A 26,490-nucleotide genomic window follows, 5' to 3' on the forward strand; every position below is an offset into this window, starting at 1 on the left:
TCCCCTCTGGTAATCTGTGAGGCCATTATGGACAGGGAGTAGTAATATTCACCTGAAATCTTATGGTGCATCAATTCTTGTTGCAAAGAAGGCCCCAATAAATTTTTTTAAATTAAGTTAAAGAAAAGCTGTGTTCACGGAACTGCCTCAACAATTCATTAAATAAATCACGTCCTATTCCTTCACAGCTTTAACCACTGGAAATTCATGAACAATGAATTCACTTTATTCATCCTGTTGGAACACCTCTGCTGAACTTTTGAACAAATCCTGCAATAAAGAGATTGCTTATCAAACCCTCAGCATTGTGGATACAATTATCCTCCCTTCTATGATTGGGGTTATCTGTTCACTGGGGCTGGTTGGCAACATCCTCATTGTATTCACTATAATAAGGTAAGATCTTCTTATTCTTTTCTGTAATTTAGGCACATTCTATACTCCCTAAATGAATCTCTTTCCCTCTATAGGATTTTTCTTAATGAAATTGGTTTGGAAATATTTGGTTAAGATAATTAAACAGGATTCTACAGATATTTTCATCATGTATTAAGTAACATCTGAGTTGTAAAACTCAAAATGAAAAGACCTAAGCCAATGCTTCCTGCTGGGTTAGGGAATTTTCTCAATCTTAGCACCATATCAGATCACCTGAGGAGCTTTTAAAAATCTTAATACAGGGGCGCCTGAGTGCCTCAGTCAGTTAAGCATCTGACTCTTGGTTTCAGCTCAGATCATAATCTCCTGGTTCATGGGTTCAATCCCCATGTCGGGCTCCATGCTGACATCATGGAGCCTGCTTGGGATCCTCTCTCTCTGACCCTCCCCTGCTCATTCTCCCTCTCTCTCTCTCTCTCTCTCTCTCTCTCTCTCTCTCCCTCATTCCCTCCCTCTTTCAAAATAAATAACCTTAAAAAAAAAAACTTAATACATAGTTTCATCCTAGACTAACTAATTCAGAATCTCTAGAGGTGGAGCCCAGGCATGGAATAAAACTTCAATGCAACCATTCTATTTTCTGGCAATAAGAGTTATCCTAACAAGTTGCCCTGGTCGGTTGATGAAAGAGACTCTTTTTCACTCATTTGAGCAAGAGAGATACTCTACCTGATCACCCAAAGATTCAGGCAGTCATAGATGGTAGGCTCTTCCCTTCAGTGTAGACTATCCCCATGTAGGCCAAACTGAGAGATATCTGCTCCCTAGTACCTCCTGCCTTTGCTTCTCATCTCCCACCTCCTTCAGGTAATTTCCTCGTTCCTCTCAAACCCAGGGCATAAGGTTCAGCCTGGAAAATAGGAATAGGTTACTTATTTCCTATGGGTTTTGACACAAGGATTCAGAGTTCGTGTACATGTGCCCCATCACTACTTGATATTTTTGCTATCCTGATTATTTTCACATTTAAGTTTTACTTCTTTTAATCAATATAAGATGTTAAATTTAATTATCCTGGTCTCCAATCATGCTTATAACCACCATAAAAAAAATTGTCCATGTTCCTATATAAGAAAACACTTTTGAGAGTAACACTTAATAATAGTGTTTTCAGCATATTAACATATAATTACACCAATCTTTTGTGTAGCATATTACACTTACAAAGCACAGTTGTAAACCCACTTAATCCAAAATAGCAGTACAATTACTATACCCATTTAGGCAAAGAGACTTAGGAGAGAAAATAACTTGCCCAGCATCACACAGTTAGTGACAGTCCTGGCATTGAACTCAGATCCCAAGATCCAGAATTCCCATGAACTCAGATTCCAAATTCTAGGTTATTTTCTCCACATTAATAAAAACAAGCAGAGGAGCCTGGGTGGCTCAGTTAGTTGAGCATCTGACTCTTGATTTTGGCTCAGGCCATGTTCCCAGGGCCATGAATGGAGCGCCGTGTCGGGCTCCATGCTGAGTGTGGACCTGTTTAAGATTCTCTCTCTCTCTCCCTCTGCCCCTCACCCAACTCGGGTGCTGTAAATATATATATAAAAATAAAACCAAAAGGGGCTGCTGGGTGGCTCAGTCAGTTGAGCATCCAACTTCAGCTCAGGTCATGATCTCGAGGCTTGTGAGTTTGAGCCCCACTGGGCTCTGTGCTGACAGCTCAAAGCCTGGAGTCTGCTGTGGATTCTATCTTCCTCTCTCTCTGCCCCTCCTCTGCTCGCGCTCTCTCTTTCAAAAATGAATAAATATTAAAAAATAAATGAAAACATATAAACAAGTCACCAAAACTAGAAAGATGGTTGGATTTACTATGTACATAGAAGAATTTTCACAGAATCAATTAAGAGCAAAAGCAACCCAGAGGACGGTGATGCAGATGACTTTCACTATTCCGGAGAAAGTTCATAACTGGTCACATTCCCCAGGTGGCTTCTTATCAGCCAGCCCACTTGCAATTTTTTTTTTAATGATTGCCTTTTTTTTAAACTTTATTTACTTATTTTGAGAGAGAGAGCGAGAGAGAGAGTGCAAGTAGGGAAGGGACAGAGAGAGAGGGAGACAGAGAGAATCCCAAGCAGGTTCGGCACTGTCAGCAGTGTGGAGCCTGACACAGGGCTTGAACTCATGAACTGCAAGATCATGACCTGAGCCGAAATCAAGGGTCAGATGTTTACCAACGGAGCCACCCAGGCACCTCTCAAATTTTTATTGTCATTATCTCTGCAGTTAAGTGTAGCACATCAACGGTATTTACACCATCCATAATTGAAGATTTATTTGGTATATTAGAATTCTACTCTTAATGAATTCAAGCATTTCTTATTGTGTCCTGTAAAGCCATTTGTGAACATCAAGCATTTTAAAATAATTTTTTAAGTGCTGTAAGTAGTTCAACTCAATACATATTGCTAATACCTATTGCAAACCCAGCACTGTTATACAAATACCAAAGAAATGCGGTAGCATCTGACTCTAAAAAGTTCAAAGACTAGCAGAAAAGCTAATTTAAACACATAAAATAATTTGAAAAATAATACAAGACATTAAAAACAATCAAGTGGAAAAAAAAAAAAAAAAGATGCTTCAAATATTAAGTTCCAGGAAGGAAAACAGAAGTAATCAGATATTCTCCGGAAGCATCAAGGAAGCAATAGTGCCAAGTAGAGAGTTTATAGTCAGAAACGGGAATGTTTCTCGCTCTCCCCTGTTTGCCTGTTGCTCCTGCCCACTTCTCCTTCTATCTTCCCTCATACCCCTCAGGATCTTTACTGTCCTCTCCCGGAGATACATATAGGATGTCTCACATCCATAGAGCCCCACAGGTGAGAAATCAAGTTATCATGTGTTGGCCCTACAGAAATGGTTGCATTTTTTACAGGCAATTTTTATATGCAGAGACTCTTCAGTGTTAGATTTCAGGCCCTGTGACAAGCTGTTGAAGAGATATTTGGGGCTGGAAAAAATTCTTGGTTCCCCTCTAATTACACCAATAGACAATGGTCTGATCTTATCTACTTAGCTGGAGACAAAGCTGGAAAAAAGAATAAATGTGGAATGTGAACTCTTCTAAAAGTCAGTACTTGAGCTATAATTCCTGGAAACAGATTCTCAACATAAAGCAAGTAATCATTTAACTGGAAAAAAAAAGAAAACCTGAGCCATCATACTGACCAATTTATTTGCAATGGTTGTGAAAAATCTGTTCTTTCTTCTTATCATTACCATTTTATAGATAATATGTGAGAAGATACGTTAATGGAGCTTTTAAGATGAATCTTTTAATCTTTCAAAAAAAATTTGGGAGCAACTTAATTTTAATTTTTATTACTAGGACTTTAATATTTTTCTTTGTAAATTGCTGTCCAAAAATGTATTAGTCTTTCAAAAATCATTTGAAAGTAAATTAATTTTAATTTTTTTTTGGCTTGGAATTTATCTAACACTTTGTTTTTGGAAAATTGCTCTCCAAAAATTTTAAGGCAATTTGTATTAATATTTTCATCATGCCTTGCCATGATCTTTTATTTGTTACCTTCTTAACAGATGGGTGGCTTAATTAAAATATTAAGATTACACTAAAAATAAGGAGAAGTAGATACATTTAAAGAAGATTTAGTGACTTTTCCATTTATGATGAATATTTGTATCAGGAGAGGATGAACAGAACTGAAAGTCAGTAAGATCATTAGCGATACTAGGAAACAAGAAATGAACTAACTTCTGACTTTGCCAAAGGAAGACTAAAAACATATAAGAAAAAAATAAGTTTAAGAAATATGGAGTTTCCAGAATAAGAGGTTCTATGTGGCCATTTTAAAGAGTAAGAAGCAAATTGTGCATTAGGAAGGTGACTATAAAGTAGTGAAGCCAGATCATTACCAGTTGGTCACACTTTAAATTCACAGCAGGTCAAAAGAAAGCCAGATTAGAAAATGTAGGAGGGAAACTGGGCCAATTATAACACAATCATTTCCCCCTTTTATTCTTCAGTGGGAGACTAGTGAACTCAATCCCATTACACAACTCTGCTCCACAGTCATAGTGGGCCCTGGGAAGCTACTTCCATAAAGGGGAGGATGTTCTTCTCCATCAGATCCCTACCCCCACCTCCTGAACACATCTTTCACCTGTCGACTGACAGTCTACTGGCAGAGACTCTCTAAGGGATGCCCTGTTTCCTGATAAATAAAAAGTCCTTGTTCTGTCATTCCCTGACACTGTCAAGTCAATGAATTCATACTAAATCATGAATTCTGAAACACCTTACTTTTAGCCCTCCCAGTGGTATCTACATTTTATACAGAGATTACAAGAGGGTCAGTACATTAACCTGAAGCAATATTAAGAATCTAATACTCTTTTTTTAATTTTTATTTATTTTTGAGAGAGAGCAAGAGCACATGCACATGAGTGGGGAAGGGGCAGAGAGAGAAGGGGGACAGAGGATCCAAAGCAGGCTCTACACTGACAGCAGTGAGCCCAATGTAGGGTTCAAACTCACAAGAGATCATGACCTGAGCCAAAGTCTGACGCTGAACCCACTGAGCCACCCAGGTGCCCCAGGAACACAAATGATCTAATGGTGGAATACCAGTTGCTAAAACAGACAGGAAGATTAAAAAGTTAGAATAAGACCCCTTCATTTTTTCTACCCAGCTTAAATCATAACTACTGGTTCCCTCTGACCCAGCCCTCAGCTGTTCTCAGAGTGTCAGCCATATGTAAGTTCTTGTTGGAGTTAACCATACTCTTGCTGCACACATATCCTATATTTCAGATGCTATAGAACCTTTCAGCCACATCTGTTCACCCGACGTGGAAAGTTGTTGGAAGAGCCTCATTGCAATGGTCCAATGAGCCAAGAAAACTCTGGAATCTAAAGGGGTTGAATGTCTTTTCCTAGGACATAAGGAGGGCATAGAAATGAAAATGGAATTGCCAGTTAGGTTCTCTCTCAACTGTATCCCATTATGTATCTAGAGCAGCATTGGCAAGTATGTCATTCTACTCTCCCATTCCAAACTCTCCCATTCATACCAGTCATCTCTAATCTGTGCACAGATCTGTCCTGTAAGTAGTGACCGTGCAAAGATTCAGAATTCTTCTCATCACAGTGCTTCACAAAATCACTACTAATACATTGGGGTTTTTCCATAAGTGGGATTTAATTCAACTAGAGTTAAATGTCAGACATCAACCCGAAGATACACAAAAGCAGGAAGCTTTGGGGATACCTGGGTGGCTCAGTCAGTTGAGCATCCAACTCTTGATTTTGGCTTAGGTCATGATCCCAGGGTCCTGGAATCAAGCCCTGAGTCAGGCTCTGCACTGACAGCATGGAACCTGCTTGGATTCTCTCTCTCTCTCTCTCTCTCTCTCTCTCTCTCTCTCTCTCTCTCTTTCTCTCTCTCTCTCTTTCTCTCTGCCCTTCCCCTGCTAGCTCTTAATCTCTCTCAAAATAAATAAACATTTAAAAATAAAATAAATAAAATTTTTAAAAATCAAGAAGCTTCTACCATGTCCTACCACCATCTCCCACCCTAACACCACCACCCCTCTCCCAGCCCTGAGCTGGATGGAGAAAAGAAAATAGGTAGTTTTATAGACCCCGAGAATCTAGACTGCCTCGTGGGAACTGTAGCCCCAGGGATCTGGGATAACGGAATTGAGGCTATAGGAGGAAGATGGGGCCATGGAAGATGTGCAGCCACTGCCAGAGACGCCAATAGCTTAAAAGGATAAGAAAATGCCTTGACCCCTCCTCTCCTCCCACCCTCCAATTTCCCTCCAACAGTGCTTCCTACTGGCCAAAACCAACCAAAAGCCAGTTGGCAAGGACACCTAGGAACAAAGCTGGAGAAGAGTGGGAAAAGGATTTGAAAGCAAGTTGATCAGCAAAGCAGCCTCCCGCATGTGTGGTGTTATGTGTTTTATTTAATCCATAGCATATGTTGTTATTTATGACCATAAAATGTAAACATGTTATTAACAGTCATACTACTGTTTAAACACAAATAATAGTTATACTACTATTATCCAGTAGATAATCATTGTAATCACTTGGCATGATTCCAGCATATTTCTAAACAAATGTTGAAATAAATTATTTAAATGTTAAATAAATGTATGCTATATACATAATTGGGACTTTTTTACTTAATCAGTATGTTTCCCTTTTGATTAAATATTCTCGCAAACTATGATTTGTAACAACTACATAATTTATTGTAAGGTACTGTGCAATACCATAATTTATTTTATCATTCTCCAAATTAGTGAGCATTAGATACGGCCATGTTAACCATATGGAAAACATGTTAGCTAAAAGGATCACTAGTCTACATTTTTTATTTTAAATGTTTGAGTCATGACAGAAATTTAATGAAGTCTGGCAACAGAAAATCTGGAGATGAGTTAGACCTAAAAAAAAAGAATGCAAGTTGTATAGGTAGAAATTTTACAATTTCTCCTTAATTTTTTAAAAATTTCTATGCTGTCACTCTTACCACAGAAAGCAACGATAAATATAATGTGTTATTTTTATTGCCCTATCTATCATCTTTTGCCCAGATCATCATTTGCTTCAGAATTCTCTTTTTCTATACAGAATATCACCTAGAAACACTTTATTTAATTCATTTTAATTGCCACTTAATGGCTTGCACTGTCCTCCACAATGGTACTACCATAATTCATTATCAGTTGATGATGGGTACCTGTCTAGAGAAGAGCAAGGGCTGTGAATCTAATTGCTGCAATTAGACCCTAAGCAACCACTTAGAGTTTATATCCTAATTCAAGTGGAAATAACATCTGTTTATAGGCTAAAATTTATGGGGGATTTTATGGTGTTTTGCTTTGTTTTTTGTTTTTTGTTTTTTTAATGTGGAACTCTTTCTACCTGACCTCTGGGAGCTATTCTCCTCCCCTGTCCCCTCCCCATCTCCCACTGCCTGTGGCCTGGTGAGGACAGAGGATGAGAGACCAAGGACAGTCACTTGGCTGATCTTTTGGTTGACATCATCTTTTCCTCAAATCTCTTCTCATTCTGGATCTTTCTGATATGAGTCACCAACCTGCTGGGGACAGGGAACCAACATGCTTTATAGTGTCATCAACCATGCCCCAAGTGCGGTTGCTGAGTAAGTATTCGATGGCAGTAACTTCCCACACAGCGTGTGCTTGCCAGGATCTGGAGAAAGCACCCTCTCTGATTTGTTGCACACAAGGATTTTATGGCTTAGAAATAAAGTTCACAGGCTGTAGAATTTTCAGCTCATGGATAATAAAGACACACATTAGCTTCCAAACCACAGAGCAAAGCCGTGTATTCAGAATGAACTAGCAATTGTGGCATAATCTTAGGGCTAATTTTTATGTGCTCTGTACAGTCTTATTTGTCCTCAGTTCAGATGCCACTTCTGCCAAGAAATCTGCTTTGACTGTCTCCAGGGGAGGGTGCAGGGGCCCCTTTTGTGTGCTCCTTGAGCTTGCTCTAGCTTTCTCTCACCACACTGCAGTGATCTTTATGTATACACATCTAGACTACAAGCTCCTTGATGTTAGAGTTTATAGATTATTTAGCTTTGCAGCCCCAGAGCACAATATGATGCCTGATACATAATTGGTGCTCAATAAAATCTTTGTTGAAGTAATGAATAGCATCTCCCAAATAAAGATGTTACCTTTTTATTACTGAATGTCCTAACACCTTGAAGATAGGTACCAAATGAATTTTTTCAATGTTTATTTTATTTATTTTGAGAGCAAGAGAATGCACACACATATGGGAGGGGCAGAGAGAGGGAGAGAGAATCCCAAGCAGGCTCTTGTGCCATCAGCTTGGAGTCCGATATGGGGCTCCATCTCATGAACTGTGAGATCATGACCTGAGCCAAAATCGAGAGTCAGAGCCTTAACTGACTGAGCCACCCAGGTGTCCCATGGAACCAACTAAATTTTAAATTTAAATTTCTGCCCTTAGAAAATTCTTTTGCCTACAGAGAAGAGAGCCACATCTAGACAGCATCGAATGCACTCCCCCCAGCAGGGGTCATGAGATTATTCTCCATGCCCTCTAACAGTTTACTCTTCAGATTTCTTCTCCACACTGTCTGGATTTCATGATCTTAATTCATAGTCTTTGCTATTGGGTTAGATATTATTGGAATATTTCTAAGTAATGGTTGAAACTTTTTAACAATGATCTGTTAGTATATGACTTAAGCTTCAGTGGGGAAAAAAAATGCATTGTATAACGCAAACCACTTATTTTCCCTGTTCAGCTGTTTTTGGTGGCAGGGGTAAGTAAGGAGTAAGCCTTTTGCCTGATGGAGCTTGGAACTGGTATAATTTGTTTCTATGTAGAAATTACCCCCCAAAACTTAGTGGTTTGAAACAATCAACATTTATTATCCCACACAGTTTCAAGCGTCAAGAATCCAGAAGCAGCTTAGCTGGGTGGCTCTGGCTCAGGGTTTCTCATAAAGTTGCAGTTAGCTGTTCTCCAAGGCAACAGTCATCTTGGTGGGAGCTGAAGCATCTACTTCCAAAGTAGCCTACTCACATACCTGGAAGACTGATGCTGGTTGTAGGCAGGGGGCCTCAGTTCCTCTCCATGTGGATCTCTCCAGAGTTGCTTGAGTATCCTCCCAAGATGGTAGCTGGCTACCCCGGAGAAAGTGATCCAAGAGAGAGCAAGGAGAAAGCCTATAATGCCTGTATGCTCTTATGTCACACATTGTCATTTCCACCATATTCCATTTGTGAACAGTTGGTTACTAAGTTTAACCACACTCAAAAGGAGATAATTAGGCTCCATCTTTTGAAAGCAGTATCAAAGAATTTGTGGACATATCTTTAAGCCACCACAGAAAGTTATCAGGTATATAGTTCAAAATGTTTAAGTACACACAAGACTAGACATTCATACATGAATTTGTGTAGGTTTTCCTTTAATTTCTTTTAAAATTCATTTAGACAATTAAAAATTTGTAACAGGTGGCATAAATTGAACCAGGTGCATAATTTCAGTATCAATCCTCAGTTTCCCTGCTTTTCTTTCAGGTCCAGGAAAAAAACTATTCCTGACATTTATATCTGCAACCTGGCTGTGGCTGATCTGGTCCACATCATTGGAATGCCTTTTCTTATTCATCAGTGGGCACGGGGAGGAGAGTGGGTGTTTGGGGGGCCTCTCTGCACCATTATCACATCCCTGGATACTTGCAACCAGTTTGCCTGTGCTTCCATCATGACTGTAATGAGTGTGGACAGGTAAGTGATGAAACTCTGAAATGACTTAACATAATTCAGAAATGCTTGTGCTTTCCCATGTTTATCCCAGTTTAAGCAACATCTGCTGGTTTGTAACAGCAAAGTTCCTCTTACTTTGCTTATTTCACTGTAGGACTTCAGAATATTTTTTCCAACTTTCATAGAATTATATTTTTAATGGAAATTTTAAAACACTAAAATCTTTTTCCTATTCATTCTTTACTTCAGTATTATTTCTAATTCACTGCAAGATAAAAAATATCTTGAAATCATGAAATGTTAGAAACAAGAATGAGTGCCCCCCATCATTCTTGCATTAAGGAAACTGAGGCCCCAAGAAGTGAGGGTATTTTCTGAAGGCACACAGGAAGTCAATGGCAGAACTGAGAACTGAAGTATGTCTCCTTACTCTCTGTCCAGGGCTATTTTTGGTATGTTCAATGTCTCACAGACTCTTGTTATCACCTGGCAGTTTGAAGGAATCTGGGAAATAAATTTGGGCTCCTGGATAGCTATGAAGAGACATTGCAGTACCAGGAAGACCATATTTTACATCTTTTACACCCATCATTATATGAGTTAACACAAATGCTGATATTTAATTAACATCATTAGAAATGCATTAGACTGTGACCTGGAATGTACCATAGCCGTATTCACCAACCATATAAGCTAATGTTATTCGAGGAGATGACAGTGATGGTGAGTACTTATGGAGCCAGGGAGTGGTGGAGCCCAGTTCCAAGCTGTCTCTAGAGATGGCAGATGGCTCATAACAACTTTATCATCTGACCTCTTCAGGAAGCAGGCAAGCTAGGATGTCCCTGCAATATCTAGATGCAAGGACCTCCAGACTAGGTCTTAGCAACATTCCCCAAATAGAAACAAGCCCTAAAGATACAGTAACATGCAAAACAGGAATGGTCTCAGAGAACAACTCACTTAAAATCTCCATCCACCTTCTTCCCATACCTACCCCAACCCAGCATACTTGACCCCCTCTTGCTCTGATCTACTTTTTCTTTCTCCTTTGTTTCCAATATATTATATAGTATAATTTGCTTTTTGTTTGGATGTGTGTGTGTACTGTTTATTGTTCAGTTTCCCCTACCCCTCAAATGTAAATTCCATGAAGTCAGGGTCTTTGATCACTAATAAATCCCAAGTGTCTATGTGACAGTGCCTGGCATATAGGTGCTCAAAAAATACTGACAAATGAATGACTGTCAGTCTTGAGTGCTATGTTAAATTTCCCTGGGTCCTTCCAGGACCTCTTCCTGAGCTCTGCCTCTTTTTCCACTCCATGTGTGTCTTTGGGGTGAGGATGTGATGATCAGTTTTTCAAATGAAAAAACAAAGGAATAGTGAGGTTCATAGAAATCATTCAGTGGATCATTATTCAGACATGAATAATGATGGTGATGTTTAATGCATTTTTTATATCCTACTGCATTTCTGCAAAATAATTCTCAAAATATAGATTGTGCTTCTCAATTTATAATTAACAGCACATTTAAAAATCAATGTAGGGGGGCGCCTGGGTGGCTCAGTCGGTTGGGCGTCCGACTTCAGCTCAGGTCACGATCTCACGGTCCGTGAGTTCGAGCCCCGGTCGGGCTCTGGGCTGATGGCCCAGAGCCTGGAGCCTGCTTCCGATTCTGTGTCTCCCTCTCTCTCTGCTCCTCCCCCATTCATGCTCTGTCTCTCTCTGTCTCAAGAATAAATAAACGTTAAAAAAAAAAATTAAAAAAAAAAATCAATGTAGGTCTGTTTGGTTCATCTGATGCCAGCCATTGCTGACAACGTCTTGGGTAAAGCCTGGTGAGCTTGGCCGCTGTTCCAACGCAGGGTGAGGGTGCAGCAGAGGACAGGCCCACTGAAAGAAAGCAATCTAAAGCACAGGTATTACCAGTCATAAGCACAGGTATTACCAATCATAATCCCATTCTCAGAGATAATAAAAGCCTATTCAGACCCTGTACCCTGAAGGCAGGAGAGTTTTTGGCTTTTTCTTTAAAGAAAGGAAATTGTACCTCTTCTGTAAACCTCTTACTGCAAATAAAGTGAATGGACGTGGTCTGCACTGGAACAGACCAACTGTATACATTCCCTAATGTTCACCGGTTCTTTTCTGTGAGTGTATGTGTACATGTGCATGTGTGTCATATATATGAATGTCACTTTTTAATTTTTTCATTCTTTTTTTAATGTTTACTTAGAGAGTGAGAGAGAGAGAGAGCAAGTGGTGAGGGGCAGAGAGAGAGAGAGAAAGACAATCCCAAGCCGGCTCCACGCTCAGCACAGAGCCCAACATGGGGCTCAATTTCATGACCATGAGATCATGACCTAAGCCAAAACCAAGAGTTGACACTAAACTGACCGAGGCACCCAGGCACCCCTTAATGTCACTTTTTTAGTCTAATGGACACAGTATGCTAAAATTTTATTTTAGAATTAAGGCACTTGAATACTTACCCTTCTCTCTGTCCTCACTCTAGAGATTACATGGCCAGAGAGAAATTAAGAGTCTGTAAAACTGAACCTTTTCCTTCTTGGCATTTCTTATGGTTCCAACTGTACTAAATGCATAAAACTTCAACAAAATCTGAGATTTTGTAAAACAGAAATGGAGTTTTCTTTGCAAGGCCATAACCATGGCATTGGCCATGTCAGTGCCAAGAGTAAGCCTTATCACTTACACATTTAAGTCATTTTAAATGTTTATTTATTTTTTGAGAGAGAGAAAGCACATACATATGCACATGCAAGCAGGGAACATTTAAGCCATTCAAGTATTGCCAATTTAACAGATCAGAAATTTCAAATGCATTTGATAATTTCTCTCCCTCTTTCTCTGATTAATAATAACTACAGGTGTGTGGAATATTTCAATAGTAGGTTCCTACTTCCAAACAATACCCATATTTATTCTTCCAATCCATGAGCACAGAATTTTTTTCCATTTCTTTATATCTTCTTCAATTTCCTTCATAAACTTTCTATAGTTTTCAGCATACAGATCTTTTACATCTTTGGTTAGGTTTATTCCTAGGTATTTTATGATTCTTGGTGCAATTGTGAATGGGATCAGTTTCTTTATTTGTCTTTCTGTTGCTTCATTATTAGTGTATAAGAATGCAACTGATTTCTGTACATTAATTTTGTATCCTGTGACTGTGCTGAATTCATGTATCAATTCTAGCAGACTTTTGGTGGACTCTATCCGGTTTTCCATGTATAATATCATGTCATCTTCAAAAACTGAAAGCTTGACTTCATCTTTGCCAATTTTGATGACTTTGATTTCCTTTTGTTGTCTGATTGCTGATGCTAGAACTTCCAACACTCTGTGAAACAACAGCGGTGAGAGTGGACATCCCTGTCGTGTTCCTGATCTCAGGGAAAAAGCTCTGTTTTTCCCCATTGAGGATGATATTAGCTGTGGGCTTTTCATAAATGCCTTTTAGGATGTTTAAGTATGTTCCTTCTATCCCAACTTTCTTGAGGGTTTTTATTAAGAAAGAATGCTGAATTTTGTCAAATGCTTTTTCTGCATCGATTGACAGGATCATATGATTCTTATCTTTTCTTTTATCATTGTGATGTATCACATTGATTGATTTGTGAATATTGAACCAGCCCTGCAGCCCAGGAATGAATCCCACTTGATCATGGTGAATAATTCTTTTTATATGGTGTTGAATTCGATTTGTTATTATCTTATTGAGAATTTTTGCATCCATATTCATCAGGGATATTGTTAAAATGTCAATACTACCCAAAGCTATCTACACATTCAATGCAATCCCAATCAAAATTGCACCAACATTCTTCTCAAAGCTATAACAAGCAATCCTAAAATTTTTATGGAACCACAAAAGACCCCGAATAGCCAAAGTAATATTGAAGAAGGAAGACCAAAGTGGGAGGCATCACAATCCCAGATGTTGCCTCTACTACAAAGTTGTAATCATCAAGACAGCATGGTACTGGCACAAAAACAGACACATAGACCAATGTAATAGAATAGAGACTCCAGAATTGGACCCACAAAAATATGGCCAACTAATCTTTGACAAAGCAGGAAAGAATATCCAATGGAAAAAAGACCGGCTCTTTAACAAATGGTGCTGGGAGAACTGGACAGCAACATGCAGATGAAACTAGACCACTTTCTTACACCATTCACAAAAATAAACTCAAAATGGATAAAGGACCTGAATGTGAGACAGGAAACCATCAAAACCCAAGAGGAGAAAGCAGGAAAAAACCTCTCTGACCTCAGCCACAGCAATTTCTCACTCGACACATTCCCAAAGGCAAGGGAATTAAAAGCAAAAATGAACTATTGGGACCTCATGAAGATAAAAAAAAAACTTCTGCACGGCAAAGGAAACAATCAACAAAATTAAAAGGCAACCAGTGGAATGGGAAAAGATATTTGCAAATGACATATCGGACAAAGGACTAGTACCCAAAATCTATAAAGAACTCACCAAACTCCACACTCGAAAAACAAATAATCCAGTGAAGAAATGGGCAGAAGACATGAATAGACACTTCTCTAAAGGAGACATCCAGATAGCCAAGAGGAACATGAAAAGATGCTCAGCATCACTCCTCATCGGGGAAATACAAATGAAAACTACACTGAGATACCACCTCATGCCAGTCAGAGTGGCTAAAATGAACAAATCAGGAGACTATAGATGCTGGAGAGGATGTGGAGAAACGGGAACACTCTTGCACTGTTGGTGGGAATGCAAACTGGTGCAGCCGCTCTGGATAACAGTGTGGAGGTTCCTCAAAAAATTAAAAATAGATCTACCCTATGACCCAGCAAAGCCCTGCTAGGAATTTACCCAAGGGTTACAGGAGTGCTGATGCATAGGGGCACCTCTACCCCAATGTTTATAGCAGCACTTTCAACAATAGCCAAATTATGGAAAGAGCCTAAAATGTCTGTCAACTGATGAGTGGATAAAGAAATTGTGGTTTATATACACAGTGGAATACTACTTGGCAATGAGAAAGAATGAAATATGGCCTTTTGTAGCAACATGGATGGAAATGGAGAGTGTTATGCTAAGTGAAACAAGTCATACAGAGAAAGAAAGATACCATATGTTTTCACTCTTATGTGGATCCTGAGAAACTTAACAGAAGACCATAGGGGAGGGAAAGGGGGAAAAAAAGTTACAGAGAGGGAGGGAGGCAAACCATAAGAGACTCTTAAAAACTGAGAATAAACTGAGAGTTGATGGAAGTTGGGAGGGAGGGAAAAGTGGGTGATGGGCATTGAGGAGGGCACCTGTTGGGATGAGCACTGGGTGTTTCATGGAAACCAATGTGACAGTAAATTTCATAAAAAAAAAAAAAAAGAGAGGTACATTAAAAAATCAATACCAAAAAAATTTTGTAAACATCCAAAATATTAAATGTATATACCTCCAGATGAAAGCTGCCTAAACTCTCATAGATGGCTACTTTTGTAAATATATTCTCTAGAACATCAAAAGTCAGTAAGTAGGAGCCAAATCCCCCATTCAACAAATATTAATTGAGTATGACCATAGGTCAGGAACTATGCTGGATACAAATGATACAAGAGCATTAAACTAATAGTCAAGGTTCCTGCTTTCCTGGGGCTTCCATTCCCGAGATGTAGACAGACATTAAGTGAAGAGTCACACAGCAAATGTGTGTTTCCACACAGTGATACATACTAGGAAAGAAAAGCAGAGTTCCCCCACCATCTGCATTTATAGTCATGGGCCCTTGTATAGAGTAAGTAGTCAAGGGAGGCTTCTCTGAGACACACAGACTATTTTTTTAAATAATATTTTAAGTTTATTTCTTTATTATTGAGAGAGAGAAAGAACACAAGCTGGGGAGAGGCAGAGAGAGAGGGAGACAAAATCTGAAGCAGGCTCCAGGCTCTGAGCTGTCAACACAGAGCCCGATGTGGGCTCAAACCCACAGACCCACAGACCATGAGACCACGACCTGAGCTGAAGACAGACACTCAACCGACTGAGCCACCCAGGCGCTCCGAGACACACAGACTATTAAATGGAGACTCAAAGGAAGAGCAAGAGGAAACAGAGGGAGATTCTTCCAGGCAAGTAAGACAGCATGCACCTGGCCTTGAAAGGGGAGAGAGCTTAAAGGAAGGCCATAGTGAGACTGGAACAAGCTGCAGCCTCAGTGACAGGCAGGGCCAGGTGAAGAAAGACTTGGCAAATAATGGTAAGAATTCTGAATTTTATCTGAAAGGAGATGGAAAACCAGTGAGGGGTTTTCAGGTGGGAGAAGGAGGGTGTTGGGGTGAAGATACAATCAGAGAAGATTCCCTAATCTATTGATGCCATGACTCCATTATCCTTTCATCCCAGACAAAATGATGGTTGGGCTGCTGTACAATCACTACCTCGTGATTGTACATGAGGGAGGGAGGGGTCCTTCTCTCCTCAGCCACAGGTAATGAAGGTGCAATGTGCAGGAGAGGAGCAGCTTGGGTACCCTGGGCCACAAACGTCTCCCTGAATGCCAAGGGGTCCCTTAACTAAGTGTCCCTTAAAAAGTTCTGCCTCTCATGCAAAATTGAAAGAACAGGGGACAAGCAATTTTTTTATTTTTAGAAATCTTAAGTAGCTCTACAAAAATTAAATAACCACCAGAACATGTTTTACATTTATTTGATGTGTATGGATACTGCCTTCCAACACCCCCACCTCCAGCAAAACTGTGCTTTCACAGATAACCTTCCTTCTGGGTCTAGGCTGTTTCTCACCTTTTAGCTTTCAGTTGGCTCTGAAACATTCTTGGACTTGCTGGAGAACCAAATATATTTAATATGTCAGGACTTCAAGCTTCATTAATGATTATGCTTTTTTTCTGAATTAAAAATGGGGGGAAAAAAGAAAAGAAAGAAAACCCCTTCCCCATGAAATTAGCCCATTTCCCCTCTTTGGCCTGCAGCCTAAATTCCTGGAAATCTGCATTGTCTGCACTAGTCATGTTGGTTTATCCTCACTGTGATTCCCATGGACTGCTTTCCAAGAGCCTGGGGCCCCCACTGGAAAGTCATCTGGGCAGAATGTCTGTCCCCATGGGCCAGAACCTCATCCTGCCTGGGGACTCTCCTACCAGCCAGTGCACTTGCCTCCTTCCTGCCTCCATGTCAGTAAATCCTACTGGGAAGAAGGCCCCTCTCTCCTGGAGGAAATCCCCGCTCAGAAGCAAAGTTTTCCAGAACCCAGCCTACATAGGAAGCACTTTTGTAAAGACAGTTTTCACAGAGCAGAATTTTACCATTATCAGTGTGTTCGGGGAAGTGACAGCTATTTCAGTGAGTGGTTTATTCAGACTTGCAGGGTCAAGAGTTGTTTTCTCTACAGGTACCAGCCAGCTCTTAAAAAATAGAACTTTCTTTTACCCTGATAGAGGTGTGCTTCAGGGAAGATAATAATACTAATAATTTACTCTTGTCATGAACCTTTCATCCTGGCAGCTCAGCGTTTTATTGATTGTTCCCAAACCCTTCTTAACTGGCTTTGCAGGTACTTGGCTCTCGTCCAACCATTTCGACTTACAAGTTGGAGAACGAGGTACAAGACCATCCGCATCAATTTGGGCCTTTGGGCAGCTTCCTTTATTCTGGCATTGCCTGTCTGGGTCTACTCGAAGGTCATCAAATTTAAAGACGGCGTGGAGAGTTGTGCTTTTGATTTAACATCCCCTGACGATGTACTCCGGTAGGTTGTTAAAACTTAAGAAAAATAGAGTTGAATTAAGTTGTGAAGTGCTTCATCCTCCTTGTCAACACGTGGGCAGCTGCACACAGTGTCCTTGGGGATCCTCTAAGGGGCAGTCTCCCCACTTCGCTTTCTGCTTTCCACAATCAAGTTGGTAGCCTGATTTTAAGGAGAGGGTAACCTTTAGAAAAAGATTTGGAGTTTAATTATGTAGCCTCAGTGGACACAAGTATATTTAAATATGGATTTTAAAGATCCATGGCAACCAGACACAGCAGGAATGCAAAAATCAAGGGAGGGGCAAAATTTCCAAAAGGGTCTAGGCGTTACCAAGATTCCAACCTTAACAGTGTGCCCCTGGAGTTTGGTTTAAGTTTGCCCTCCCTCCCAAAAGATATATTCAAGTCCTAATTCTTAGTACCTATGAATGTGACCTTATTTGGAAATAGGGTCTTTGCAGATATCATCAAGTTAAATGAGGTCATACTGGATTCGAGTGTGCCTTAAATCCAGTGATTGGTGTCCTCAGAAGGAGAGTGAGGTTTGAAGAGACACAGAGAGGAGAGAGCCTGTGAAGACAGAGGCAGGGACTGGAGTGATGTGTCTACAAGGGAAATAACACCAAGGATTGCCAGAAACTACCAGAGAGGCATGGCATAGATTCTTCCTCAGAGCCTCCAAAAAAAAACCCAACCCTGCCAACATCTTAATTTCATACTTTTTTTTTTTTTGAGAGAGAGAGAGAGAGTTGGGGAGAGAGGAAAAAAGAGAATCCCAAGCAGGCTCTATGCTCAGCAGACCCCAACTTGAGGTTTGATCTCACAACCATGAGATCATGCCATGAGCTAAAATGAAGAGTTGGACACTTAATTGACTGAGCCACCCAGGTGCCCCTTAACTTCTACCTCCACAACTGAGACAATAACTTTCTGTTGCTTTAAGCCACCCAGTCATTTGTTACAGCAGCTCTGGGTAACTAACAAGGCAGCCAATACGGCTTATTTCTCACATTTTAATTTGAAAAGAAAAATTAAGTCAAAAATTTTTGTTCGAAATTTTGAATATATCCTTGGAGTCTATGACTAAAATTTTTTGACCGCCTACTACAGGCTACGTATTGTGCTAGGTGCTTTTCACATACATTATCTCCAGTCAATTTGGAAGATTCCTTTTTCCCATCTACCACTTGTCAAATAGGTGAGTCATTTCTGCGTCATGTAGTCACAGCCCAAGAGGGATGGAGGCAGAGGCCCTTGCAAGGCTACAAATCCAGTAACAAAAATCTCCAGAGGACCACAACATCAGTAGGAGTGATTGTTAATTCATTATTTTCTCCCACCAGCACTGGCAGCACTCACAGACAAAAACCATCTGCGAATCTAAAGGTGAAATGATATTTAATCACTGGTGGCTGACAGATTATTCATATGAACCTGTCTAACAGAGCAGCACAACCTGAGATGTCTAGAGGACTCAGCCTGTGTCAAAGAAATAATAATGATTATTTTGCACCAGCAGCTGCATCTGCTGGTTTTGGTTGGTTATCATAAGGGCAATCCTGAGGTTCTAGCCTCTGTTGTTACTCCCCAGAATTAAGTTCTTATGGTGAACTGAGACTGGAACCAATGTGTGGCTTTCAGTGTCCCTCTGCTCCCAGGTGCTCTCCCTGCGCCACCCTGTGCACACCTACCCAGTGTGGGCTGCCTTCTTTCACCAACACCAAGCTTCTTCCAGGCAGGAGGATACCTGGAATCCATGCAAAAATGGAATTGGCTTACCTGAGAATTTTCCCCAGGGGATCTCAAGGAAAAGACTGGCTCATTTCACAACAGGCCCTTTGAGAGGCCATCGGGGTCTTGATTACAATGGTGGGCTGTGCAACTCAACTCTCTTGTGGGTTCAAATCCCACCTCTCCTACTTACTAGCTGGATACCCTCAGGCAAGCCACTTAACCCCTCTGTGCCTTAGTTTGCTCTTCTATAACAGGAGAATACTAATGGCAATTGTAATCAGGCATTGAACAGATTCAATGGATTAAAATATGTCAAGTACTCAGATCAGCATATACTACATAATAAATGCTACTTGCTGTTCCGTATTGTTGTAGATAACACTAAAGATAATGGTAATAATATGTATTCTCACCTGTTTGTACTCAGTAGTGCTGGGCTTGGCTAGAGAACAGATGAGCACCATTGTTGGCAAATAATGAAGAGCAAGACTTCTCTACATAAAAGCAGCAAAGATCCTTAACTTTTCCCCCAAAGACTTTTATCCTGAGCCCTGAGAAATTAGAAAATCATGCCTCATAAACTGTAAAAGCCAGTTCCTGGCAATGTGAATGTAACAGCCATGTCTTCTCTCTCTCTCATTTTACAGGTATACACTTTATTTGACAATAACAACTTTTTTTTTCCCTCTGCCTTTGATTTTGGTATGCTATATTTTAATTTTATGCTATACTTGGGAGATGTACCAACAGAATAAGGATGCCAGATGGTAAGTATTTACCCTATTTTGTTTTATTTGTTGAAAGAACAATTCAGAGATCCTAAGACATCCACAACAGAAATTTAAACAACAATCACTTGAAACATACCACATTTAGACATACGGGCATTAATGTTTATATGAGGCATTTTCTGAAATAAGATATGTTCTGAAGCTGCTATTTGAGGACCTCCCAGTGATAAATCTTGCGATACTAATGTTATAGTTTCATAAAAATCTAAACAGAACTCAATATACCATTAAAAGAATATTTTTATATTTGTTATCAACTTTACTTAAATGTTTTGTTTGTACACTTTGAAGAGTTGTGTACATATGGAAATATCCTAGATGCCATGTATAACTTTCTAATTTTGTGCTTAATCTTTTAATTTGGAGGAAAAGAATCTCATTAATACTTGAATATTTAGGATGAGATTAATTAGGACTGAATAAAACCAAAGATTTACCTTAAGACAATAGACTTGGGAAGAAACTTTAAAAATAGTTGTCAGTAAAACTGTATGAATAAATCTAAATTATTTTCTACTTGAAACTGTCTATATCAAGTTAAGTAAGTCAGTGAACACATAACATGTTGGATTTTAAGACAAATATTAAATTTTGTCTTTAGAATAGATTACTGTATTTTGGAAAGACAAGATCACTAGATCTCCCACACATCACCCCCTCTTCATCCCCTTTACCTATTTCACCCATCCCCCCACCCACATCCTCTCTGGCAACCAACAGTTTGTTCTCTATATTTAAAAGTCTTGGGGGTTTTTTCCCCCTTTAAAAAAAAAAAAAAAACGTTTACTTGTTTGAGAGACAGAGAGAGAAAGAGGAAGTGAGATAGAGACAGAGAGAGGGAGAGAATCCCAAGCAGGCTCTTTCACTGTCAGCTTGGGGCCTGATATGGGGCTCACAAACTGTGAGATCACAAACTGTGATCATCACAAACTGTGAGATCATGACCTGGGGCCAAAACCAAAAGACAGATGCTTAACTGGCTGAGTGCCCTAGTATCCCAAAGATTTGGGACCACTGTGTTATCATTTTTATTTGTGTCCACATTTTTTTATTTCCTGTTTGATTTCTTGATTGACCCACTCATTATTTAGTAGCATGTTATTTAACCTCCATGTATTTGAGCTCTTTCCAGGTTTTTTCTTATGGTTGATTTCTAGTTTCATAAGTATATGGTTAGAAAAAGATGTATGATATGACTTTGATCTTTTTGAATTTGTTGAAACTTGTTTTATGGCCTATTCTGGAGAATGTTCCATGTGCACTTGAAAAGAATGTGTTTTCCACTCTTTTAAAATGGAATGTTCTGAATATATCTTAGATCCATCTGGTCCAGTATGTCATTCAAAGCCACTATTTCCTTGTTGATTTTCTATCTGATCTACCCATTGATGTAAGTAGGGTGTTAAAGTGCCCTATCAGTGTATTCCAATCAATTACTTCCTTTATGTCTGTTAATAGTTGCTTTATGTATTTGGGTGCTTCGATGTTGGGTGCATAAATATTAACAATCGTTATATCTTATTGGATTGTTCCCTTTATGATTATGTAATGTCCTTGTTTGTGTCTAGTTACAGTCTTTGTTTTAAAGTCTATTTTGTCTGGTATAAATAATGCTACCCCAGCTTTCTTTGTACTTTCATTTGCAAGGTAAATGTTTTTCCATCCCTTCACTTTCAATCTGCATGTGTCTGTAGAAATGAAATGAGTCTCTTCTATGCAACATATAGATGGGTGTTACTTATTTATCCATTCAGTCACCCTATCTTTGATTGGAGCATTTAGTCCACTTACATCCAAAGTAATTATTGATAGGTATGTACTTACTGTCATTTTCTAATTTTATGGTTGTTTTTGTACTTCTTTGTTCCTTTCTTCTCTTGCTCTCTTCTCTCATGGTTTGATGGCTTTCTTTAATGATGTACTTGGATTCCTTTCTTTTTTAAATTTTGCATATCTATTACGGGTCTTTGATTTGTGGTTATCATCAGTTTATATATAACATCTTATGCATATAGCAGTCTATATTAAGTTGATGGTCACTTAAATTTGAACCCATTCTAAAAGCACTAAATTTTTATTCCCACCTCCCCAGTATTTTAGGTATATGGTGTTATAATTTACATTCTTTTATTTTGTGAATCCCTGGGCTGATTTTTATAGATATACTTATTTTTTCTGCCTTTCTGCTTTCTACTTTTCTTATTCCTACTTTCAGTTTTTCCTTTACACTCAAAGAATCCCCTTTAATATTTCTTAGGAGGTTGGTTTACAGGTGATGAATTTCTTTAACTTTTGTTTGAGATATTCTTTATCTCTCCTTCTACTCTGAATGATAGCCTCACTGGACAGAACATTTTTGGTTGCAGGGGCTTTTTCTTTCAGCACTTTGGATATATCATGCCACTCCTTTCTTGCCTGCAAGGTTTCTGCTAAAAAATCAACTGATAGCCTTATGGCACTTCCCTTATATGTAAATGTTTTCTTTTCTCTTGCTGCTTTTAAAATTCTCTCTTTATCACTGTTTTTGCCATTTTAATCATTATGTGTCTTGGTGTGGATCTCCTTGGGTTGATTTTGTTGGGAGCTCTCTGTGCCTCCTATATCTGGATGTCTGTTTCCTTCCTCAGATTAGAGAAATTTTCAGCTATTGTCTCTTAAATAAATTTTCTGCCCCCATTTCTCTCTCTTCTCTTTCTGGGATCCCTGTTAATACAAACGTTATTTGTATGCTTGACTGCATCGTTGAGTTCCCTTAATCTATTCTCATTTTTTATTATTCTTTTTCTCTCTCTCTCCTGTTAAGCTTGATTTCTTTCTATTATTCCATCTTCCCGATCACTGATCCATTATTCTGTTTCCTCTATTCTACTATTTTATACTCACTTTGGTAGTACAAATATCTTTATTCTGCTATTAATTCCCTCTACTGTTTTTTTTTAATTTCAGTAATTTCTCAAGTCCAGTGAGTATCTTTATAACCATTACTTTAAATTCTCTATCAGGCATATTGCTTATCTCCATTTCATTTGGCTCTCTTGCTGTGATTTTGTCTTGTTCTTTCATTTGAGATCTATTCCTCTGATTCTCATCTTGTCTAGCACTCTATGTCTATTTCTATGTGTTGGGGAAATCAGCTACATCTCCTGCTTTTGAAAGTGATGTCCTAATGAAGAAGGGGTTCTATAGTGCCCTGCAGTGCAATGTTCTCTGTTCATCAGAATCTGCTGCTTCACGGGTGTCTCCTATGTGTGTTGCATGTGCCCTACTATTATGGCTGAACTGCATTTGACTTCAGTCCAGTCATTTGCAATGGCTCTCTGTTGGTGGTGGGCAGAATTTGGGTCCTGTATTGTTAATGGATCAGTATGGGGCTATTGTGGGCTTGAGTTGGGTCAGACCACGCATCTGCCAGAGATGCAATAACATCAAACTACAGGGGACTCTCCCCGTGTTGTCTCCTGAGAAGCTTTCATTGGTGGTCAGGGACTATAGTCAGACCAGATGTCTGCCCCCAGTCCACTGCTGGAGCCACAGTGAAACTTCTGTGTGTGGTTATCTTCTTCTCTCTCCAGGACAGAGTCACTTTGTTTTTGTTTTTGTTTTATTTTTTAATGTTTTTTTTTTTTGAAGAGAGAAAGACAGAGTGTGAGGGGTCAAGGGACAGAGAAAGAAGGAGACACAGAATCCAAAGCTGGCTCCAGGCTTTAAGCTGTCAGCACAGAGCCTGATACTGGGCTAGAACTCACGAACCACAAGACCATGACCTGAACCGAAGTCAGACACTTAACTGACAGAGCCACTCGGGACCCCAGACAGGAGTCATTTTGGAGTGACGCTGGCCACTGGCAGGGCTGCTTACACACTGCCAAGCTTATGGCAGTGCTTTGGATGGGCTCCAGCCAAAGGCATATTGGAGGAGGCAGGTCTGCAGGAGAACGTGGGGGTGGGGTACACTTTTAGCAAGCTAGGTAGAGAGTGTTCATGCTGGTTCCCCAGGTGTCCATGCTCTTTTATTCTTGGATAAGTCTCCTAATGATTTCTGCCCCTCCAGCACATGTTCTGAGATTAATAAATAAATCACAGATATTTTTCAAACTGCTGCTTCTGTGCTGTATCTATGAGGGACTGTGGTTGTGCTGTCTCTTTAGGGGTGGGAACTCAGTTTCCTTCCGCCCTTTAACTCTCCCAGAGATGAGCCTGCTGATTTTTAAAGTTCCAGGTATTAGGCCTCACTGATTGTAAAAACTTGGGAAGTTAAGCCCCTCTGGTTTTAAATCCAAATGTGGAGATTCGTCTTCCCAGTTCAGATCCCCCCTGCCTAGGATGTCTAGTGTAGGCTCTGCTCTTCTGCCTTCTTCATGCTTGCAGCTTCCTGCCCTCCTGTGGACAGCCTTACATGTCAGTTTTGCTCCTGACCACACCTTTGCCCTTCCTACCATTTGTGATGTGGCCTCTTCTCTATGATTAACTTTGTAGAGTCTGTTCTGCCAGGTTTTGGGTCATTTTCTGGGTTATTTACAACTGATATGGGTGTTATCTAGTTGTATCTGTGAGATGAGGTGAGTTTAGGATTCTCCTAACCCACCATCTTCCCTGAAAGTCAAATAGGTGATCAATTTAACCATGAGTCAAAATCTGTGGCAAACTCTGGTGCCAAAGGTTTAGGTGTTTTATTGACCCATGACATTTTTTCCCACTTAGCTTCCCGAAATTCTCTGGAAATGTTGCATTCCCATTTAGAATGGAAAAGGGAAGCAGCCACAGTTATAGAAAAATAATTTAGCTTCTAAATGTATCACAGGCAGCTGAGCTGGGAAGACAGTTGAAATGGAATCACATGGAGTATTAAGACACTGACAGTTGGAGATGATGCTTGAGCCCTTTTAAGACCATTCTCCAAAACAGATCACTTTGTTCCCAGCACTTTCCTCAGAAATGCAAAGAGCATCTTATGAAACAAATCTCATACTGTCCAATTACCCCTCAAAATGCAAATAATTAGAGGAATGATGGTGCCTACTCAGATAAGCTGCAGAAGAATCATTATCTTACAAAGATTTTCAGTTGCCGTGCTTTTTTTTTAATCATTCCCTGGGCTTTTTCATCTGCTTCAACTACATCCCTGGGACATTTCTATTAAATATCTAAATATAACATGATAAAACTTGGGAAGTTTCAAATTTTATCTGGAATAATTTTAAATTAATAGAAAAGTTCCATAAATAGTACAGAGTTCCTATACAGTCCTCACTTTGTTCCTCCATGAATATACTACCCTGCCATGATGCATTTGTCCAAGCAAAGAAAATGGCATTGGTACATTACTACTAACTAAACTCTACCCTTAATTGGATTTCTCCAGTTTTTTCATTAAAGCCTCTTTCTGGCCCAGGATTCAATGCAGAATACCACATTGCATTTAGTTGTCATGTCTCCCCAGTCTCCTCTAGTCTATGAGAGTTTCCTGCTCTTTCCTTGTTTTTCATGACCTCGAGGGTATTAAGGAGTACTGGTCAGGTATCCCATAGAATGTTCCCAATCTGGACTTGCCTGATATTGTATCACAATTAGACTGTAGTTATGTGCTTTGGGGAAAGATCAGTTCTTCTCATCACAACACATCAGGGGGCTCATGGTAACTGCATGACATCTCTGTTAATGAAAGCTCTAGGAAATCACTGCCCCATAATTTCTATGGTTGTTTATGTTCTGTCTATCCTGATGCTTCCTTTGTAGTCATAATCCCGGTGTTCCAAAGCAACGAGTGATGAAGCTGACAAAGATGGTGCTGGTGCTGGTGGCAGTCTTCATCTTAAGTGCTGCCCCCTATCACGTGATACAACTGGTGAACTTACAGATGGAGCAGCCCACGCTGGCTTTCCATGTGGGTTATTATCTCTCCATCTGTTTCAGCTATGCCAGCAGCAGCATTAATCCTTTTCTCTACATCGTGCTGAGTGGAAATTTCCGGAAACGCCTGCCTCAAGTGCAAAGGAGAGTGACTGAGAAGGAAATCAACAATATAGAAAATACCTTGAAATCCAGCTTTTAGGAGAGCACACGTATCACCAAAAGTCTAGATAGGCTTGTCTATGTTATTGGTATTATTAGAAAGAGCAGGTGAAACAGTGTGCTTATGTCCATCCTTCCTGTGTATTTGTGACTCTCAGTAGCATGGAATGGAAGTGTAACCATTCAAATGCAATGAGTTTAATATGCTAACTTTAGTAAGATGTAAAATATTTGTTCACGTTGGGAGTATAGAAAGGGATAGTCTAAGATCCCTGAGCTCCATGGTTATGGGTGTTACTTCAGCATATTATAAACTAGTCACTGATAAAAGGGCCATGACTATTGACTGAAAATTCACCAAGGTATCTGGCCTTGCCATCCATACTTTGGCTTCACAGCAATAGTGCTCTTGAGATTCCTAAGAGGGAAAAATCTTATCAGGAAGTCTTAAATTTGGCCATTTTTTATCTACAA

General features: G+C 39.7%; 1 protein-coding gene across 1 annotated transcript; it reads left to right on the forward strand.

The window, feature by feature from the left end:
• Positions 1-205: 205 nt before the first annotated feature.
• On the forward strand, positions 206-26,130 carry MCHR2 (melanin concentrating hormone receptor 2). The gene is made up of 5 exons (XM_019442961.2): positions 206-396; positions 9,514-9,723; positions 17,286-17,480; positions 19,861-19,980; positions 25,741-26,130. The coding sequence occupies exons 1-5, from the start codon at positions 215-217 to the stop codon at positions 26,054-26,056; spliced, it is 1,023 nt and encodes a 340-aa protein (XP_019298506.1). The 5' UTR covers positions 206-214; the 3' UTR covers positions 26,057-26,130.
• Positions 26,131-26,490: the final 360 nt, after the last annotated feature.

The sequence above is a fragment of the Panthera pardus genome, unplaced genomic scaffold (assembly GCF_024362965.1).
Source record: "Panthera pardus isolate Hobbes unplaced genomic scaffold, ASM2436296v1 HiC_scaffold_17, whole genome shotgun sequence".
In the NCBI taxonomy this organism is placed as follows: Eukaryota; Metazoa; Chordata; class Mammalia; order Carnivora; family Felidae; genus Panthera; species Panthera pardus.